The sequence below is a fragment of the Gallinula chloropus genome, assembly GCF_964237585.1.
Source record: "Gallinula chloropus genome assembly, chromosome: 2".
In the NCBI taxonomy this organism is placed as follows: Eukaryota; Metazoa; Chordata; class Aves; order Gruiformes; family Rallidae; genus Gallinula; species Gallinula chloropus.
In genome coordinates, this window is record NC_140086.1 from 87,864,457 (window position 1) to 87,879,431 (window position 14,975).

The following is a 14,975-nucleotide window of genomic DNA, read 5'->3' on the forward strand; positions in this document are numbered from 1 at the left end:
GAAAGGTAGAAATAGCTAGGATCTCTTCTATATCTTAACTGACTAATGCAGAGAGGTGTCTTACTGTGCCCCATGATGGCCTCCAATGGAGGCACTGGGGCTCAAACATTGTTTTATTGAAAGTACGCCGTGCTAATAAGAAGGAACAGATAATTATTTCTGCATAGATACATAGACTGTGAACCTGTACTCTGAGTCAGGAATCAATGAGAAAAGTGGGTGGGTAGTCCTTATCTTCTCCTATAGGGATTTGAAAGGTAATGGGGAGTAACAGTCTTTTAGAAAGCTCCAGGGAGTTCAGCCTAGTTAGCACTTTTGTATGCTAACTTAGGCTTTAATAAAGTAGCAGTTAGCACATGCAGAAACAGGAGCCCCTTCTGAATCAATAGAATGTCATTTGGTGGTCATTTTATGAAGTAAGGCCACAGTTCAGTGTGACTAGGGAGACTGCAAAATAGTCTGCACCACAGAAGTCCTTATGCTGGGCAATCAAAGTGCAGATGGAGTGAATGCTTTATTCCCAGTTAGCCCGACAGTTGGGCAATAACAGCCAAGCACCTCCTGATCTCTTGTCTGGAAAGATCAATTTACTGTGATGGTCAAGGAAAGCAGTTTTCTTCTTCATGTTTTTTCTCCCAATTATCCTGAGAAGCACTGATCATCCTGGGCTTCATTTGGTATGTTCACATGTATTCAAAATTATTATCCATGTCTGGCAAGGTTTCTCCCCACCACTTAATAAAACTGGCCAGTTTATTCCAGTACTTAGACAGCAGAGGCAATTCAGCCGAACAGAGGAGGAGAAGAGGTGAAAAGACCCAAGGAAGTGACAGAGGAAGACTAAAACCTTTTGTTTTACACTGTAAGATGTGATTTTATATGCCTTTCAAGGTCACAGAAATGTAGAAATTTTCGAAATTCCTTCTGGTTTTCTTCTGATATGAGATCAGAGGTCACCTAAACAACTTCCAGTAGAATACTCTACAGTCTTTTCTTCAAAACAAAACAAAACAAAAAACCAAACAAACAAAAAAAGGAAGTGTCACAGTTTCTATCAGTCATCTGTTCCAACACTGCACCCACCTTGTACTTAGAGGTTCACTTTGCTTCTAACTTACATTCCTTTTGCTTCAAATTAGGTTTATTGCACCTTTTTATCAAGATCATGTTGAATTCTAACCCGGTCTTCCCAAGTGCATATGACATCTCCTGACCTGATGTCATACTCATATTTAGTAACTGCACCACATCATGCAAACTGATAAAGTAAACATTGAATAGTGCTTTTATGAAGCAAAATCCTGAAGGACCGCTTGATGTTGACCCCCAGTTTGACAGTGGGCTACTGACAGTGGTTCTTTGAGTTGTTTTCCAGTCTGTCTAACTTCCATTTCACCTGGGCTGCATTCCCCTCTCCTGCCTTTGACAATGAGTTGTGAAGCTGCGTGAAATAGTATAGGAAAGTCAAAGATATATTGCATTTTTGTCATCTTGCACCTGCTAGGCCAGTTTTCTTACCAAATAGAAGAAAATAAGGCTGTTTTGTTGTCAGCTTGTTCTTCAAAAATCCATGCTGGCTGTTCCTTACCATGTTATTATCCTCTAGATGCTGAAAAATTGGTTGGTTGTTCCAGTAACTTCCCAAGTATTGAAGTTGGAATGAAGGCTCAATAATTCACTGGTTCCTCTTCCCCGCTTGCCTCCTCCCCTTCTAAATACAGATACACATCTTCCTCTTCCAGGCCTCTAGGAACTCCCTCATCTTCTATAAGCTTGTGATGATAATCACTTATGTTCTGGCTATTGCTTTAGCTGGTTTCTGAAGTACCTGAGGGTAAATTCTGTGTGGACTGATTGATTTGGCAAGAGATTTTAAAAATACAGGTTATACAGTTCGAGAGAAGGCAGAACATAACATCTAAATTTCCCATCCATTTCCACTGGGCACTAGATTAGGCTTTGGACTGAAATCAAGCTAAATTGATGGAGTAAAAATGGACCCATCCTTTTTCTTCATACTCCCCCTGAATTTGAGAAGAGAAGATGTAGTAAAAGACTGAAAATCTGGGAGGAATTGAAGCTGATATTTACACCACTAGATTTTTTAAAGACACAAAATGCTTCTTCAGTCAAAAGGAAGAAATCAACACTCATGCTTCACTGCATAAACTGATCACAAGGGTCAGCAAGGAATTCTTCTCACCATTTCCAGTGTCTCACAACATTACAGTCTTCTTTTTTATTATTTGGTAATGATTATATATCAGCCAGTATCACAGCATTGACCTCAACATTGAGCACTGGTGCTTACTCTTGCCCTCTCTGAGACTTCATATGCAAAATATTTCATTAAAACAAATTTTTCCCACAAAGAAAAAGAAACAATTACATTGAGGTTGGATTTTTTAGCTTCACCTAGAAGCAAAGACTCCTTGAGCAACCGTCCTTCTGGCACATTACTTAAGTTTGTATGCACAAGTCTTTCAAGTCTCATGCCTCTTCCCAGCTACCCATAGCTCAGAAAAATATCACCTTTTTCTCCTTGCCTTACACCTTCTCTGGCTATGATTTCACTTGTGTCAGGCTAGAAGCCCACTCCATTTCCACTTAGGAAGCACTATCTTTCCAGCTTCTTGGTATAATCCTCTTTGCTGCTGTTAATCACAACTATTCCGATGTCAAGTTTCTTTTGTCAGAATTTTCTTCATTTCTGAACTATCACCTCCAAAGCATACTGAGAGGGAGCTTAACTGTTTGGATATAGCAGTTATTGGCAATTTCCAAAGGCAAAAGTCTCAACGTTAGAGCAGAGATCTGGTTTGGCAGGGCAGCCCTGGTATCTGCAAAAGGTACAGTGCAAAACTTGCTAATAAAAAGGAATAGATTGAGCAGGTACATAAGAAAAATCTTTTTGCTGCAATGCATAAGCAGATGAGCTAATAGCAAAGCTGCCATCTCATTTGAGAAGCTCTTCTGCAGTGTATTTTAATTTGCTTTCCTTTAATCCCTCCTGCATTTTCTGCATTTCCTTGCTCTCCTTTGATTGCATATTTGCAATTCCGTGTCTGAATCCTTGAGAATTAAGAAAGGATCTTCAAACTATTTGAGGGATTGCATGAAGTGACTAGCAGGAGAAATGGGCCGTGATGTCCCACGCAGTTGCTGTCAGTAGGGTCTTCCTGTGTTTATGTGCTGTGGTCAGGGTTATTCTTCCTACACTGGCTGATGTCTCCCTACCTAAAGAATAAGCATTGATAGATCTTAAAGAGGCCCCACATAACCTGCAGTTGACCACAGTGAAGAACTTCTGGAACCCATACGTTGTATTCAGAGTTCACACTAGTGTGCACCACTGGATCGCTAAGGTGGCTTTCGGCAGTGGGGTGCTCCCTGGGATTTGTATTTGGGTAAATTTGCCCAGTAAGGCTAATAGCAAACAAGCAAAGAGAAGCACAACAGGCTGACTTATTATGGTTATGCCTTTTCCTGATGACTCTTCCTTCACACACACAGTAGTTCCAGCTCCTTCCAGCTCCCTTAGCAAACCACTGAAACACCTCAGCTACTATTCTGGAACCACAGGCAAGGTGATCTCTCTGCCAAAGAGATTGTATTTTCCATCCTTTCCTCAGTGGGGACATTAATGTGTGTCTCTCTTCCCTACTGTAATTGTTAATTCCCAAGGAGCAGACAGAAATACAGTAACCCTTGGGATCTCTATCTGTCTTTCACAGTAATAATGGAATATCAGTGCAATTGTATCACTGCATAAACTCCCTTCCTTGGGAAATCAGACTTGAAACAGCTGCAAAAGATCCTCCTCTCTGAAGGACAGCAACCAGATGGCTGACAGCAGATAATGGAAGGATGGGAATTTTGGCCAATACCTCACCTCTTACAAAAGCTGCTCTTACATCACCATTACATATCAAATACTAAGACAGATGAAGCATTGGATTTTGGAGTCTCACCTAAAAGAGTCACCTGTAACAAACTGCCAAGCCAACAGTTTGCCAGCAAGGTGAAGCCTAAAAAACCTTTTGTGTTTTAGCAAGTGCTAGTTGTTCTTAGCCATTTTGTAATCCGGGCAGAGGAGCTGCCCACTTCCTGAAATGGGGTGGGGCTGGGGAAACTGGGAACACGCCCCAACAGTGGATTACAAAGAAGAGGGAAAATAGATAATGGAGTCCTCTTCATGAAGGGTATTGTTAGTGTGTGTCACATTTTTAGAGGACAATTAGGTAATACCTCACATACACTCTCTGTGGAGACTGCAACAAATCAATTTGAAGACCAACATCTAGAGACTGACATGCAAAGCATCTGAAGCTGTTTTTCATGCTTTACAAACCTTATTCTTGCTGTATTAGAACAGTTCTGGGACAAATGAGCTCAGCACATCTTTATTCCTTCTTACTTTATTCTTTCAGCTTGAAAGTGTCCTCTGAAGGCCAGGCACTCCTATTCTGTATTTCTAGAAATACTTTGAAGCTAGGTGATAAGAACAAGGTAGACTCTAACAGTTCAGATTGAGAAAGAGGCTGTAAGGCTTCTGTTTCTTTTGCTGGTTTGTTTCTGTAGGCATCAACTTGAAGTTGGCTTGATAATGTTCATCCTGTTGGTTAGTAGCATGTCTTCATACAATCAGTGAGGTTGAAAGAAGGTACAGATGACAGTATTGTACAGCTGAATCAGACTCAAAATATATGAAATAAATGAAATATTTTTATGTCTTAGAGCACCTATGACTATTCTTTGTGTTAAAGATAATCCTTTCTCTATGAATACAGCCACATTTTTACACACCACACACACCCCACCCCCCCCACCACCACCATCCCTCAAAAATAAAAGAAACCCATTATGTGTCAGTGGGTGCATAAAGTTATTATAGGAGGTGGACAAATATTGAGTTTGAATTGGAAAAAGAAATTACCCAATCACTTCTTTGTATTCAACAGCTGCTTTTGGAAGTGGGTTTTGGATCCATTTCTAATATGTCAAAATGCCATATGAAATGGTAAGTTAAACAGGAATGTAGTAATAATGAACCTAGGAAGTTGCCTTCACCAGGCCCTTACCTAGCATTATTTTTTATATTCATGCATAGAAGGAAATATTACCTCTATTACCAGGCAGACAGTTGCTTCTCATATCTGTCTTCAGAAGGCAGATAACACTTTTTCCATCTATGGCATGTAGGGGTTATGAGAGAGCCTTATCGTCCATCCAACAGCCATGGGAATAGAAGGATTCCGGTTTTCACTGCTACATGGAAATATGCTATATTCTGGTGACTAGCATACCCAAAATGCAATGTTTAGTACCTAAAGAATATGATTTGCCACCATGCAGCATAGACAGGAACACACCAGGTTCAAAATGCTTTCCAGCTGTACAACAGGAACGGATTTTATCCTATGGCAGGGGAATATCAGATGAGGCAAGGTATGTCCCAGGACCTGAAGAGGAGAGGGCAGGAGGAAGCAAATGACAAAAAGAGGCAAGGGATTAGTACATTTTTCTGAAAGAGGATTGTAACCTTTGTGTGTGGGTCCTGTTCAGGGCATAGGTACTCCAGTGCCTAGGCCAGCAGCCTGCATCCCTGAGCTTCATCCCTGCTGGCCTCTCACCTTGCAGAGTCTGGGTGGTCACAGCAGTATTTACCATATCATTTTTTCACTGCCATCCCAGAAACCCTGGCTCTCTCACAGGCACCAGCTCTTTTCCCCATCATCCTTCTCCTTCTTCGTTTCTTACAGCAAAGGAAATTCCACCCTTCCCACCCAGCCCCTCATTCTTGGCAGGACACTACAGATTTTACCTGTACTGCTTAGGAGCCTGGAGACAGGTCTGAGAAAAGGCTCCTGGTACAGCTGCAAAGCAGGCAAGCATAGTCACACTTTTGGGGAGGGATGTTATGGTTTCTTTTAAAGAGATACGTGCTTGAGAGGTTTATTCCACCTTACAGGAACGTCACTCACAAATTAGAGTCACTTGCACAGGATTTTTCCTGACTGTGGGATAAGTAGTTAGAAGACTCTGAGAATTAAAAGGATTTTTTTCCTTAACCATGAAAGCTTAATTAGGCTGATTTTCATGTGTATTATATAATATTTTGCACATCCTTGATTGAAGAGGGGTTGCTTTATCTGTAATGCCTCACTTAGCTCCTGTTGGGGCTGACCAGCAGAGTTAGTTAGACCAGCGTGGAGCTTCTGAAACCCTCTCGTACTTCTGTCCTGACCTTTTACAGCAGTATTTACAGTACCTCACGCTGAGTTAAAGCTGGGGATCAGATCCTCCCCTGATGTAAGCTACCAGCATCATTTCACTTGGAAATGTTTACTTTGTGACTGTGTTTGTGTGTATGTTTCATTCTTTTTGATCTGTTTATGCGTCTGTAACCACAGGGCTGGGATTTATACGATGGGACTCCCTCTGTCGTTCTGTGGGATTCTTCACTCAGCAGGCACTCTGTAGCTTTGAAGGACTTCAGATCTTGAGCAAAACGAGTTCACTGATGTGTCCCAGGAGAGATTGTTGACTGGTCTGTAGATGTAATTTTATGACAATGGATTGTATTCTGAGTTAATGTTTATGCACCATATGGTATGTTGTCAAGTTTCATTGTATTTATGAAGATCTCAATAAAATGAAGTAAAGATAAAAATGCATGTTCAGGCCCAGCCTGTTTTCAAGAAAAGTAACAAATGCCTCTAGATTCTTGCTTTTAATTGAAACTTGCTCAGGAAGTGTAACAGCAGGTAATAACAATGGTAGGACTGGCCTGGGTCAGGGATAAAATATACGAAGCTCTGGAAGTAGGACAGAAACGTTTAGGACTATACTCAGACAGCCCGTTTACAGGTACCTCACTTAGGTACTGCAAGCACTGGGGTTTCTAAAATGAGGTAAGTATTACATAAATAGTAATTTAAGGTATTTTAGGTCCTGGCTCAGTGAGGCCTCCATCCCTAGGGGCTGATGTTAGGCATCTATTGCGGGTGTTCTGCCTCATGCAGAGCATGGCCTACACTTTCTCACCGACTGGCACCCCTGCAGGGTTATTGCAAAAGCATTTTATGACAAAGCTGTGTGCAGCTGAGGGTCTGGGAAACCTAAGCAGCAGCCTGTGAAAACATAAAAGGATAATCTATTTAACGGGGGGTAGAAAAGCTGTGCAATACTCACACCCCCACCTTGGGTTTAAAATATCGGAAGAAATTCAAGGAACAAAGTAAATAGCTCACATGGAGCTCACTCAAATTTAGTTTCTTCCTACTGTGGTCATTACTGATCTGTTTGATTCCTTTTGACAAAATACTGGGGGAAAACTCTTTAAATATGTTGTTAAACACAGAAATAATTTTCCATTAGCATATTCCTAATGCAGTGTAGGAACTGCTAAGAAACATTTACATATAGATGTATTAGAAATATGACACACATTTGTGTATTTCTGTAAAAAGTGGAGGAGGGAGTTTAAAGGAGATTGCCTATTTCTTCCCCAATTTCTCGGTGTAATATGTCTCATGCAAATGAATCTCCTCTGCCCAGGCGATGTGCCTGCATGGGATCCACCTCTACGGTCTGTAGCGTTCAACAGGAGCGCTGGGTCCGCACAGCAAAATCCATTGGAAGGACCAGGCATAAAAGATATAAGCATGTAATTAATTTTAGGAATGCAAATAGTCCACTGACTTTCTGGGAGACCACTTGCTCAACATGATGAATACACTAAGCCTCTGTATAAACCTTTCCAAGCCTGTGATTTTTTTTTTTTAAACTATAAAATCCTTGGCACTTACGTAAATATGTATTGAGCACAATACATTTCAACCCCAGTGGAACTCTCTGGGTGCCCGTATGGTCACCCAAACTGTTAATATTTTTATCTTTTCTTTGGAAGTGCTGTTCTCTTCAGAATGAACAAGATAAATGGGTCACTTGTAAGAAATGCTAGAATTTGGCTCTGGCAGATATTTCCTTTTTCTTTTCATCTTTGCCCAGAATTAGATATTCAATTAAGAATAATTTAATTACAGTACAAATATGTGTTGGGGAGGGTGTCTTTAAAATTGGAACATGAAGAGTAGCTCACACTTGAAATACACCTACTTTAATTCATAATATGGGCTCGAAGACAAATTTGTATTTGCATTGGTGGAAAATGCATTATTGTGACTCATTTGTGTAGAACAATTAGGTAGTTCCTTTGTATCATGTATAGACCACCAGTTGTATGGAGTTCAGTCAGATCTTCATGGGTCTTTATGAAGCTAAAAGCCATACTTGTAACTGTCGAGTGACAAGAAAAAGGATTTTTAGCAATGTTTTCAAGGCAAGAACAGAGCTGATAATCAAATATTCATCACAAAAGCAGGGGCAAGAAAATAATTCTCTTCTGGTCAGGGATCTAAACTGCACAGATGCAGCTACGCCTGTTACAGGGAAGTGTTCAAACTGGGTAACAAACTGGGTTCTGAAACGTTTACATTTTTCTTGAAAAACGAAATACCCTCTGCAGAAAATCCAGATGTTTTGGTCATGCAGTCTTCCTGGGCTCTATAATTTTTTTGCGTGCTCAAGGAAAACAAGATTTCCCTTCCTGTACTGCCTTCAAATCCTTTGCAGATCCCCATGCCGAGCCATGAAATGTGCTTCTATAATGTGTACAAGCAGAGGCTCATTGATTCCATCTTTGCAGACATCCTTAAGAACCCATTTTGAAGGACTCCAAGATACAACTTGCGTTAGGAGAATATTGAAGGTTCGGTTCTGCCTCACTCAATCATGTCAACAATCACCTTTCCTGTATGACTTGTCCACCAGTCTCCTTGCAAGGAGCTACCAATCCCAAGGGAGAAAAACAGACTCTGCCTCACAGCTGCTTGTCCATCTGCAGCAAAAACCACTAAAGTCCACTTAAGGCTAGACATCCCACCAATATCCCTCATTCAAAGCATATGGCTATCATCACAACCAACTGTGGTGTCTACAGTCTAAGTGATCAGCTGGTGAAGAAGCCATATGCATGAGTTCTCTGAAAGAGTCAGTCAGCAATGACCTTAACTGTAGCTCAGCCATCACTTGTGCTATCACACTTTTCAAACCCTAATGTATGTGAGTGCCTTTTACACTGCTGAGAAACGCTTTGCTTGACCAGTAGACCTTGCAGATCCAGAAGCCAATTGTACACACCTGGGGTTGGTGAAGTTGTGGGAAAAGAGCCCTAGAGAGATCAGCAGCACCTCAAGCCAGAAGTTAACAAAGGTCTTTTTTGTTCATTTAATGCCATCTGAGGACTTGAGACAGAAAAAAAAAATAATCTCATTTTCCTTCAGCCTCAGAGATAAAGGAACCATTCTTGGTTGAACATTCTTATTAATAGCAGTAATTTGCCTTTAAGCAAGAAGCAAAATGTGATGAGTTTGAACCTCCATGCTCACAGTTTTGGAAATGCAGGAGACATCAGAAATTCTGGTATTAACAAAAAAATATTCTGTGCCACCTCAACACTAGATCTTTCTTGCATTCCTACAAAAATATATGACCAGGTCACTATGGGCTGGCATTAAAAGGAGAAATTGCTGGTACTCCATGAAGGAATATCCTTTTGCAAGACTCTATGTTATTTAATGGCAAGTTTCCTGATAGTTGCCATACCCCAGAACGAGATTGCATTGGGAATAGGAAATGCTCTCAAAGGATGTTGCTCCTGGGGGCCACAGAGTTGCACACTGTTCTCAATAAAGGTTCCTCACGGAACTGCATTGTAATGCCAAGTGACATTCAAATGACAAAAGCTGTTATCAGGGAGAGCCTGAAGCATGTATGTCCCTACTCTTGACCTTTATTTCACTGCTTCTACTTACTTTGCTTTCTGCCAATATAATGCACCTGTACAGAGAAAGCATCCTGATGATCAGATTTCTTTTGCTATTGCCTCATTACAGGCATCCTGATAACTATGCAAGTTTATTTAACCATCTCTTGATATTACCTTGCCTGAGCACTGTTGGTCCTTGTTGGCTGAATTTAATTGCAGGAGACACCTGGCACCATTAGTTCTGAATTCATTGTTTGGGAGTTCACCTACAAACACGATTCGTGTTGCCACAGGAACCGGTCCATCGTGTTGTATCACCTCTTTTGTCACACAAACAAAAATCTAACTGACTTGTACAGTAAATGGAATTTCTTGAAGTAAAAACTCCAGGCAGGACCATAGCCACTGGATCACAGTCTGCCTCCACTTTCCGTTCCTGTTACATGGCAGAGGCAGTGATGGGTTCCCCCAGATCATGTCAAGGGTTAGTGGGAGGCCCTTCCCCACATTTACTCACCAGCAAAACATGAGTTATCAATAATGTCCTCCTGATCTTGCTAAGAAAAAACTTGCTGTTGACAACGTGCCAGGATCAAGGTGGCTGTACCTGTTATGAGAAGAGGATTTCCCTAGGGTAAGTGTGTATTGGCTTTTGGGAGCTAAGGACTCACAGGACAGAGTGCAAGCTCTGCACACACAACTCTTGGACCCCAGCAAGCTGAGCCTCGTCCTTGCCTCTCACAAACAGCTGCCAGCTTCTTCATGAAGTGACAGGCATACAGGGATTACTGCAGTCCTTCTGGGCTTGTACTGCTTAGACAAATCCCCATTCTTTGGCTTTGCAGACAATAAGCCCTAGCACACAGCACAGTGTGTCTACACAACCGTCAGTTCTGTATGTTCGAAGAGATTTACCGTGTTGTGTGCTTGCAGTTTGCCTTGTCTTTCTTGTATCTGTTGAGCCTTGGGTTGTAAACTCTTCAAGGTAAAGGACCTGCCAGTTGTTTGCTATGCTTTACAACTGTATAGACTAGCAGCGCTGTGTAGTCATGTTCCTTCTGGGCTTTATACGTGGAAACATTATTTTGTGCAGAAATTAGCCTTAGATACATAGTTATTTTGTCTATGCTTCCCCTGTGGACATCTATTCCAGACTTAAGCAGCCTTTTTCAGACTTCAGCCAACTTTTCCATTAAATTTTTAATTTCTGTTTCAGTAGATTTCTAAGTGTAGCAGGTCCTCCAGTTGTACCACTCTGGATGCTGGGGATTTTTCAAACACTCTTATCCGTTGAAAACATTGCATTGTCTCAGTTTTCACTTCAAAACAACATCATGCAACTCTAAAATATTTTTTATGGTTCTGATATCTTTCAAGGATTTCAATTAGAAATATTCGGCAGACATTTCCTACTACATTTTATTTCTGCAAGATAAAGCAATTAATGAAGACTAAAGTGTAGAGCAGCAGTAAAATTAAGTGTAAACTGCTTGCCTAAACCTCAGAGCCCCATACACTTTTCCTAATGAGTCTGTTTGTCCTGCAAAGAGAAAGAAGAGTTATTAAACAACAACAACACAAACAAAAAAAAAAAAAAAAAAAACCAGCAAAAAATACTAGGCCTACAAGGGATGTATGGAGGGTTTTGACAGAGTAACTTGAGTGCAGCACCACATCATTAAAGTCAGCAAAATGGCAAAGGAAAGGCTTGCTGCAATCCATAGCCTGGAGTGAGGTCACCAACTAAACTGACTTCATGACAACAAAAAAATCCTAGACTGATGAGAAAGTGTCCTCTGATAGAGGTCAGCATTCCTCTTGCCTAAATGGGTCTTTCAGGCTTGCAGAGGAAAAAATGTGTTAGCTTGACTTGCTTGGACATATCACACAATAGCATGTGACCATCGGTACTGTGAAACCTTTTGTGGGTTGTAAAATGATTAACTGACCATTCAAATTCTAGAAATGTTGCATTTGTAGCAGCAGTCAGCTCCTCAGAGAGGAGGCAGCAGAGTGTGAAACCTGAATTCAGCAATGGGGAGGTTGAAAGAACAATTAAAGTCAGGAATAACTTAGAAATTACTGCCAGAAACTACACTGAAGGTTTGGAGTGTAGCAATAATATCTGTGTTTGTGTAGATGTGTGTGCGATGACAATGACATCGTTTCCAAACAGAAAGACAGTTGCCAAAAAGTGTTCACCAGCTAGTATAATTTCCTGGAGTGAACTGTTTTTAAACATTCTCTGAGGACTTCTGGTCATAAATATTTCTAAAGAGTATGCACTTAGCTCATGCCAATCAATACCATAAAGCAACACTACAGCCAAGTTAGCAAAGTAGAGAACTCTTACTTATTGACTAAACCCTGATGATTCTTGTATCTAAGGTCCCAGTTCTGCAGCTTATGTGGTAATAGTATTCCTAGTTTCAGAAGGTGTGCATCCCGATATTATATTTTTATATGGAAAACTAAATATTTTATAGCGTATTTGCCTACTGAGGAAACTTTTTTACCTTGGGGAAAAAAACATCCTCCTATGAATTTTCTTTAACTTTACAGGATACTGCCTTGCTCAGAACCAGGATCTCTCTTGGACATTTCAAAGGACTACACACAGGACCTACTTTCTTCTCAAGGGACCTGAGTTACCGTGTTTGACTTTTAAGTCAGCCCTAGGATACGGATGTGGACTTCAGGTAGAATGAGCAATGCAAAGAACTTGCTTGGACTTGGCGTCTCCTTGTACTTTTGGGGACTGATGGACCTTACTACAACTGTGCTATCAGGAAGTGCCAGGCCCCTCACTGAAGGACAAGAAGACAACCTGTCGGACAAGCTGCATCAGCGTATGAAGCGGAGCTGGGTGTGGAACCAGTTCTTCGTTCTGGAAGAGTACACTGGAACTGACCCTCTCTACGTCGGGAAGGTAAGACCTGCACCAGGAGGGTATCTGGCAGAGTGTTTACATCTGTGTATCTACAGACCATGATGAAGTGTGGGAAGTTCCCCTAAGTGTTTTTACTTTCTTTCTAGCAGTGAATTTATCCACATTAATTTCATTTTTGTTTCCAAGAGCTTTTGACCAGTGTCACCTTTGTTTGGGAAGAGTTTGTGTTTCAAAGGGCTGTCAGTATTTTTGCCTATTTCAAAGAGATCTGCTGCATCAATCACCATTTGTAATTGAGGCAGTGTTAGAAAATCTGCAGCGATCTTTCCAGGGAGTCTTACAATGTCAAGGCAAGGCAAGGTTATATTGACATATGAGGATTAGGAAAGAAGGGAAGAGTTTGTGATCATGTTCCTCTCTGTGATCAAGTCAGCTGGAAGCTGAAATTCACAATCAAATTAAATAGTTTCTCTTTAAAAGTGACATTTCAATTTTTGTTTTCTGCAAATATCTAGGGTCAGAGTATCTTCTTGCTTACCACAGCTTGACTGAGGGTTAATCCTGTGGACAACAGAGAAGTTGCTCCAGATCTAGAATGGCAGAGGGACAGCTCATTAAATCCAACCATGAAGGGTCCTATTTTTGGATCTCTTATACCCCAAGAACCTTCATATCAGTACACATATGTGTAAAATGGATTCCTAAATTCATCCCATCTACTTGATAGTATTTTGCATTCACTTTTCTGTAGATTCTTGAGGAACATGCTGGTGGAAAATAGACCAGTGGTGTCTGCCATCACAATCTGCCTCACTATAACCATCTTCTCTTTTTTTGCTTTCTGACTGTTTTTAAAGACTGATTTGTTTGACCCCATTATTCAAAGGAGTATGGTCTGCACCAACTTTTCTTCTGGGCTACACCAAGGTGAAAAATCTGGAAAAAGTGTGGAGAGGGATAGTTATTGTGCTTAAGTGCTTGGAAAACACACTTAAAATTTACATGCCTAGAATATCAGCTACCACTATGATAAGTGCAGACTACATTTAGGTAAATATGAAACATTATGAATGAAGAAAGGGTGTCAGAAAATAATTCTTTCAGATTTCATTGCTTATGTTTACATGATCAAGGCTCCTTCTTTCCTTCCAAGCTATCCATCTGCAGGGGAAAAAAAGGCACATTTTTGGACTTTTATTTATCATTCTGCAACCCCATAGAGCAAAACTGTGCCCTCAGTCACACCAGTATAAATCAAAATGAATCCATGGGCTTCAAAAGACCTCCTCCTGATTTATCCCTGTGTGACTGGCAGCAAGATGTGCTCTCCTCCCTCCAACAGCAATGGCATTACTAGTGATTGCTGCCAAACGAGACCTCATTAGTCTTCATTCATTTCTGCACCTAGCTTTTCAGCTCTTGATATCTCTATTGACTAAAGAAATTAATATTTGTTTTTATGCAATTCCCAGCTTTGGAACAAGGGCCAGACATATTATTTCACATACTCAGCTTCATTTGAAACAACTCCAGACCCGCACTATGAGCTGAATTTTAGCTAAAACAAGTACTGGAAGAAAACAGCTTATCTTTGTTTTAGACTTCATTGTGTCATTAGGAGCACAAAAGCTTGGCACACTCAGCAGTACTCTTTAGCTCGCTGCTGCTCAGCTCTGCTGAACAGGGGGAAGCAGAGGCAACTCTTCATGTGTCCACCACACAAAGGCATAAGCTGCCATGACTGAGCTCTTACCAGGACCACCTACACCACAGTTGTGTTAACATAGGGGTGTATGAGGGCTAATTAATTCACACAGGCCAATTAGCCCCACGGACTGCTGACATGGGTGGATCTCTGAAGGCTTCCTGACTGCACTGTTCTGTGTAGACCAGGCATGAGGGAACTCTGCTGCCAGAATGAGCCTTTGGGGGTCAAACATTTCATCTTCTCCCATTCCTGAACTGGGTGCAGAGCAGCCAGCCAAGCAGTGGGATGAACAAAGTGTAAGCAGCCATGAAAGAAGGGCTTCCCCTCGTGTCATACAGCCAAAGGCACAGGCTCTCCCAAGAAGCTTCAGCCCACCACGATTCATCAGCCCGCCTGCACTCATGCTGCCTGTGTCTTAGGGATCCTTATGAAATGGGGAGAGCAGGGAATAGACTGTGGGCTAAATTAATTGTTCTGGCAGACCAGAAGTTTTTCAGTCAGAGTCTCCCCAGGCTGATTCAGAAATAGCTCTGGAAGGGCTTGCA

The 14,975-nt window shown here is 41.2% G+C and overlaps 1 protein-coding gene across 1 annotated transcript in view; it reads left to right on the top strand.

Moving 5' to 3' along the window:
- Positions 1 to 12,518: 12,518 nt before the first annotated feature.
- CDH20 (cadherin 20) overlaps positions 12,519 to 14,975 on the top strand; it is a gene marked incomplete at both ends in the record, with an annotated part of 38,126 nt that continues 35,669 nt past the window's right edge. Inside the window, one exon of the mRNA XM_084280030.1 lies at positions 12,519 to 12,761. Coding sequence (XP_084136156.1) covers positions 12,519 to 12,761 — 243 coding nt within the window. The remainder of the gene's footprint in view (positions 12,762 to 14,975) is intronic.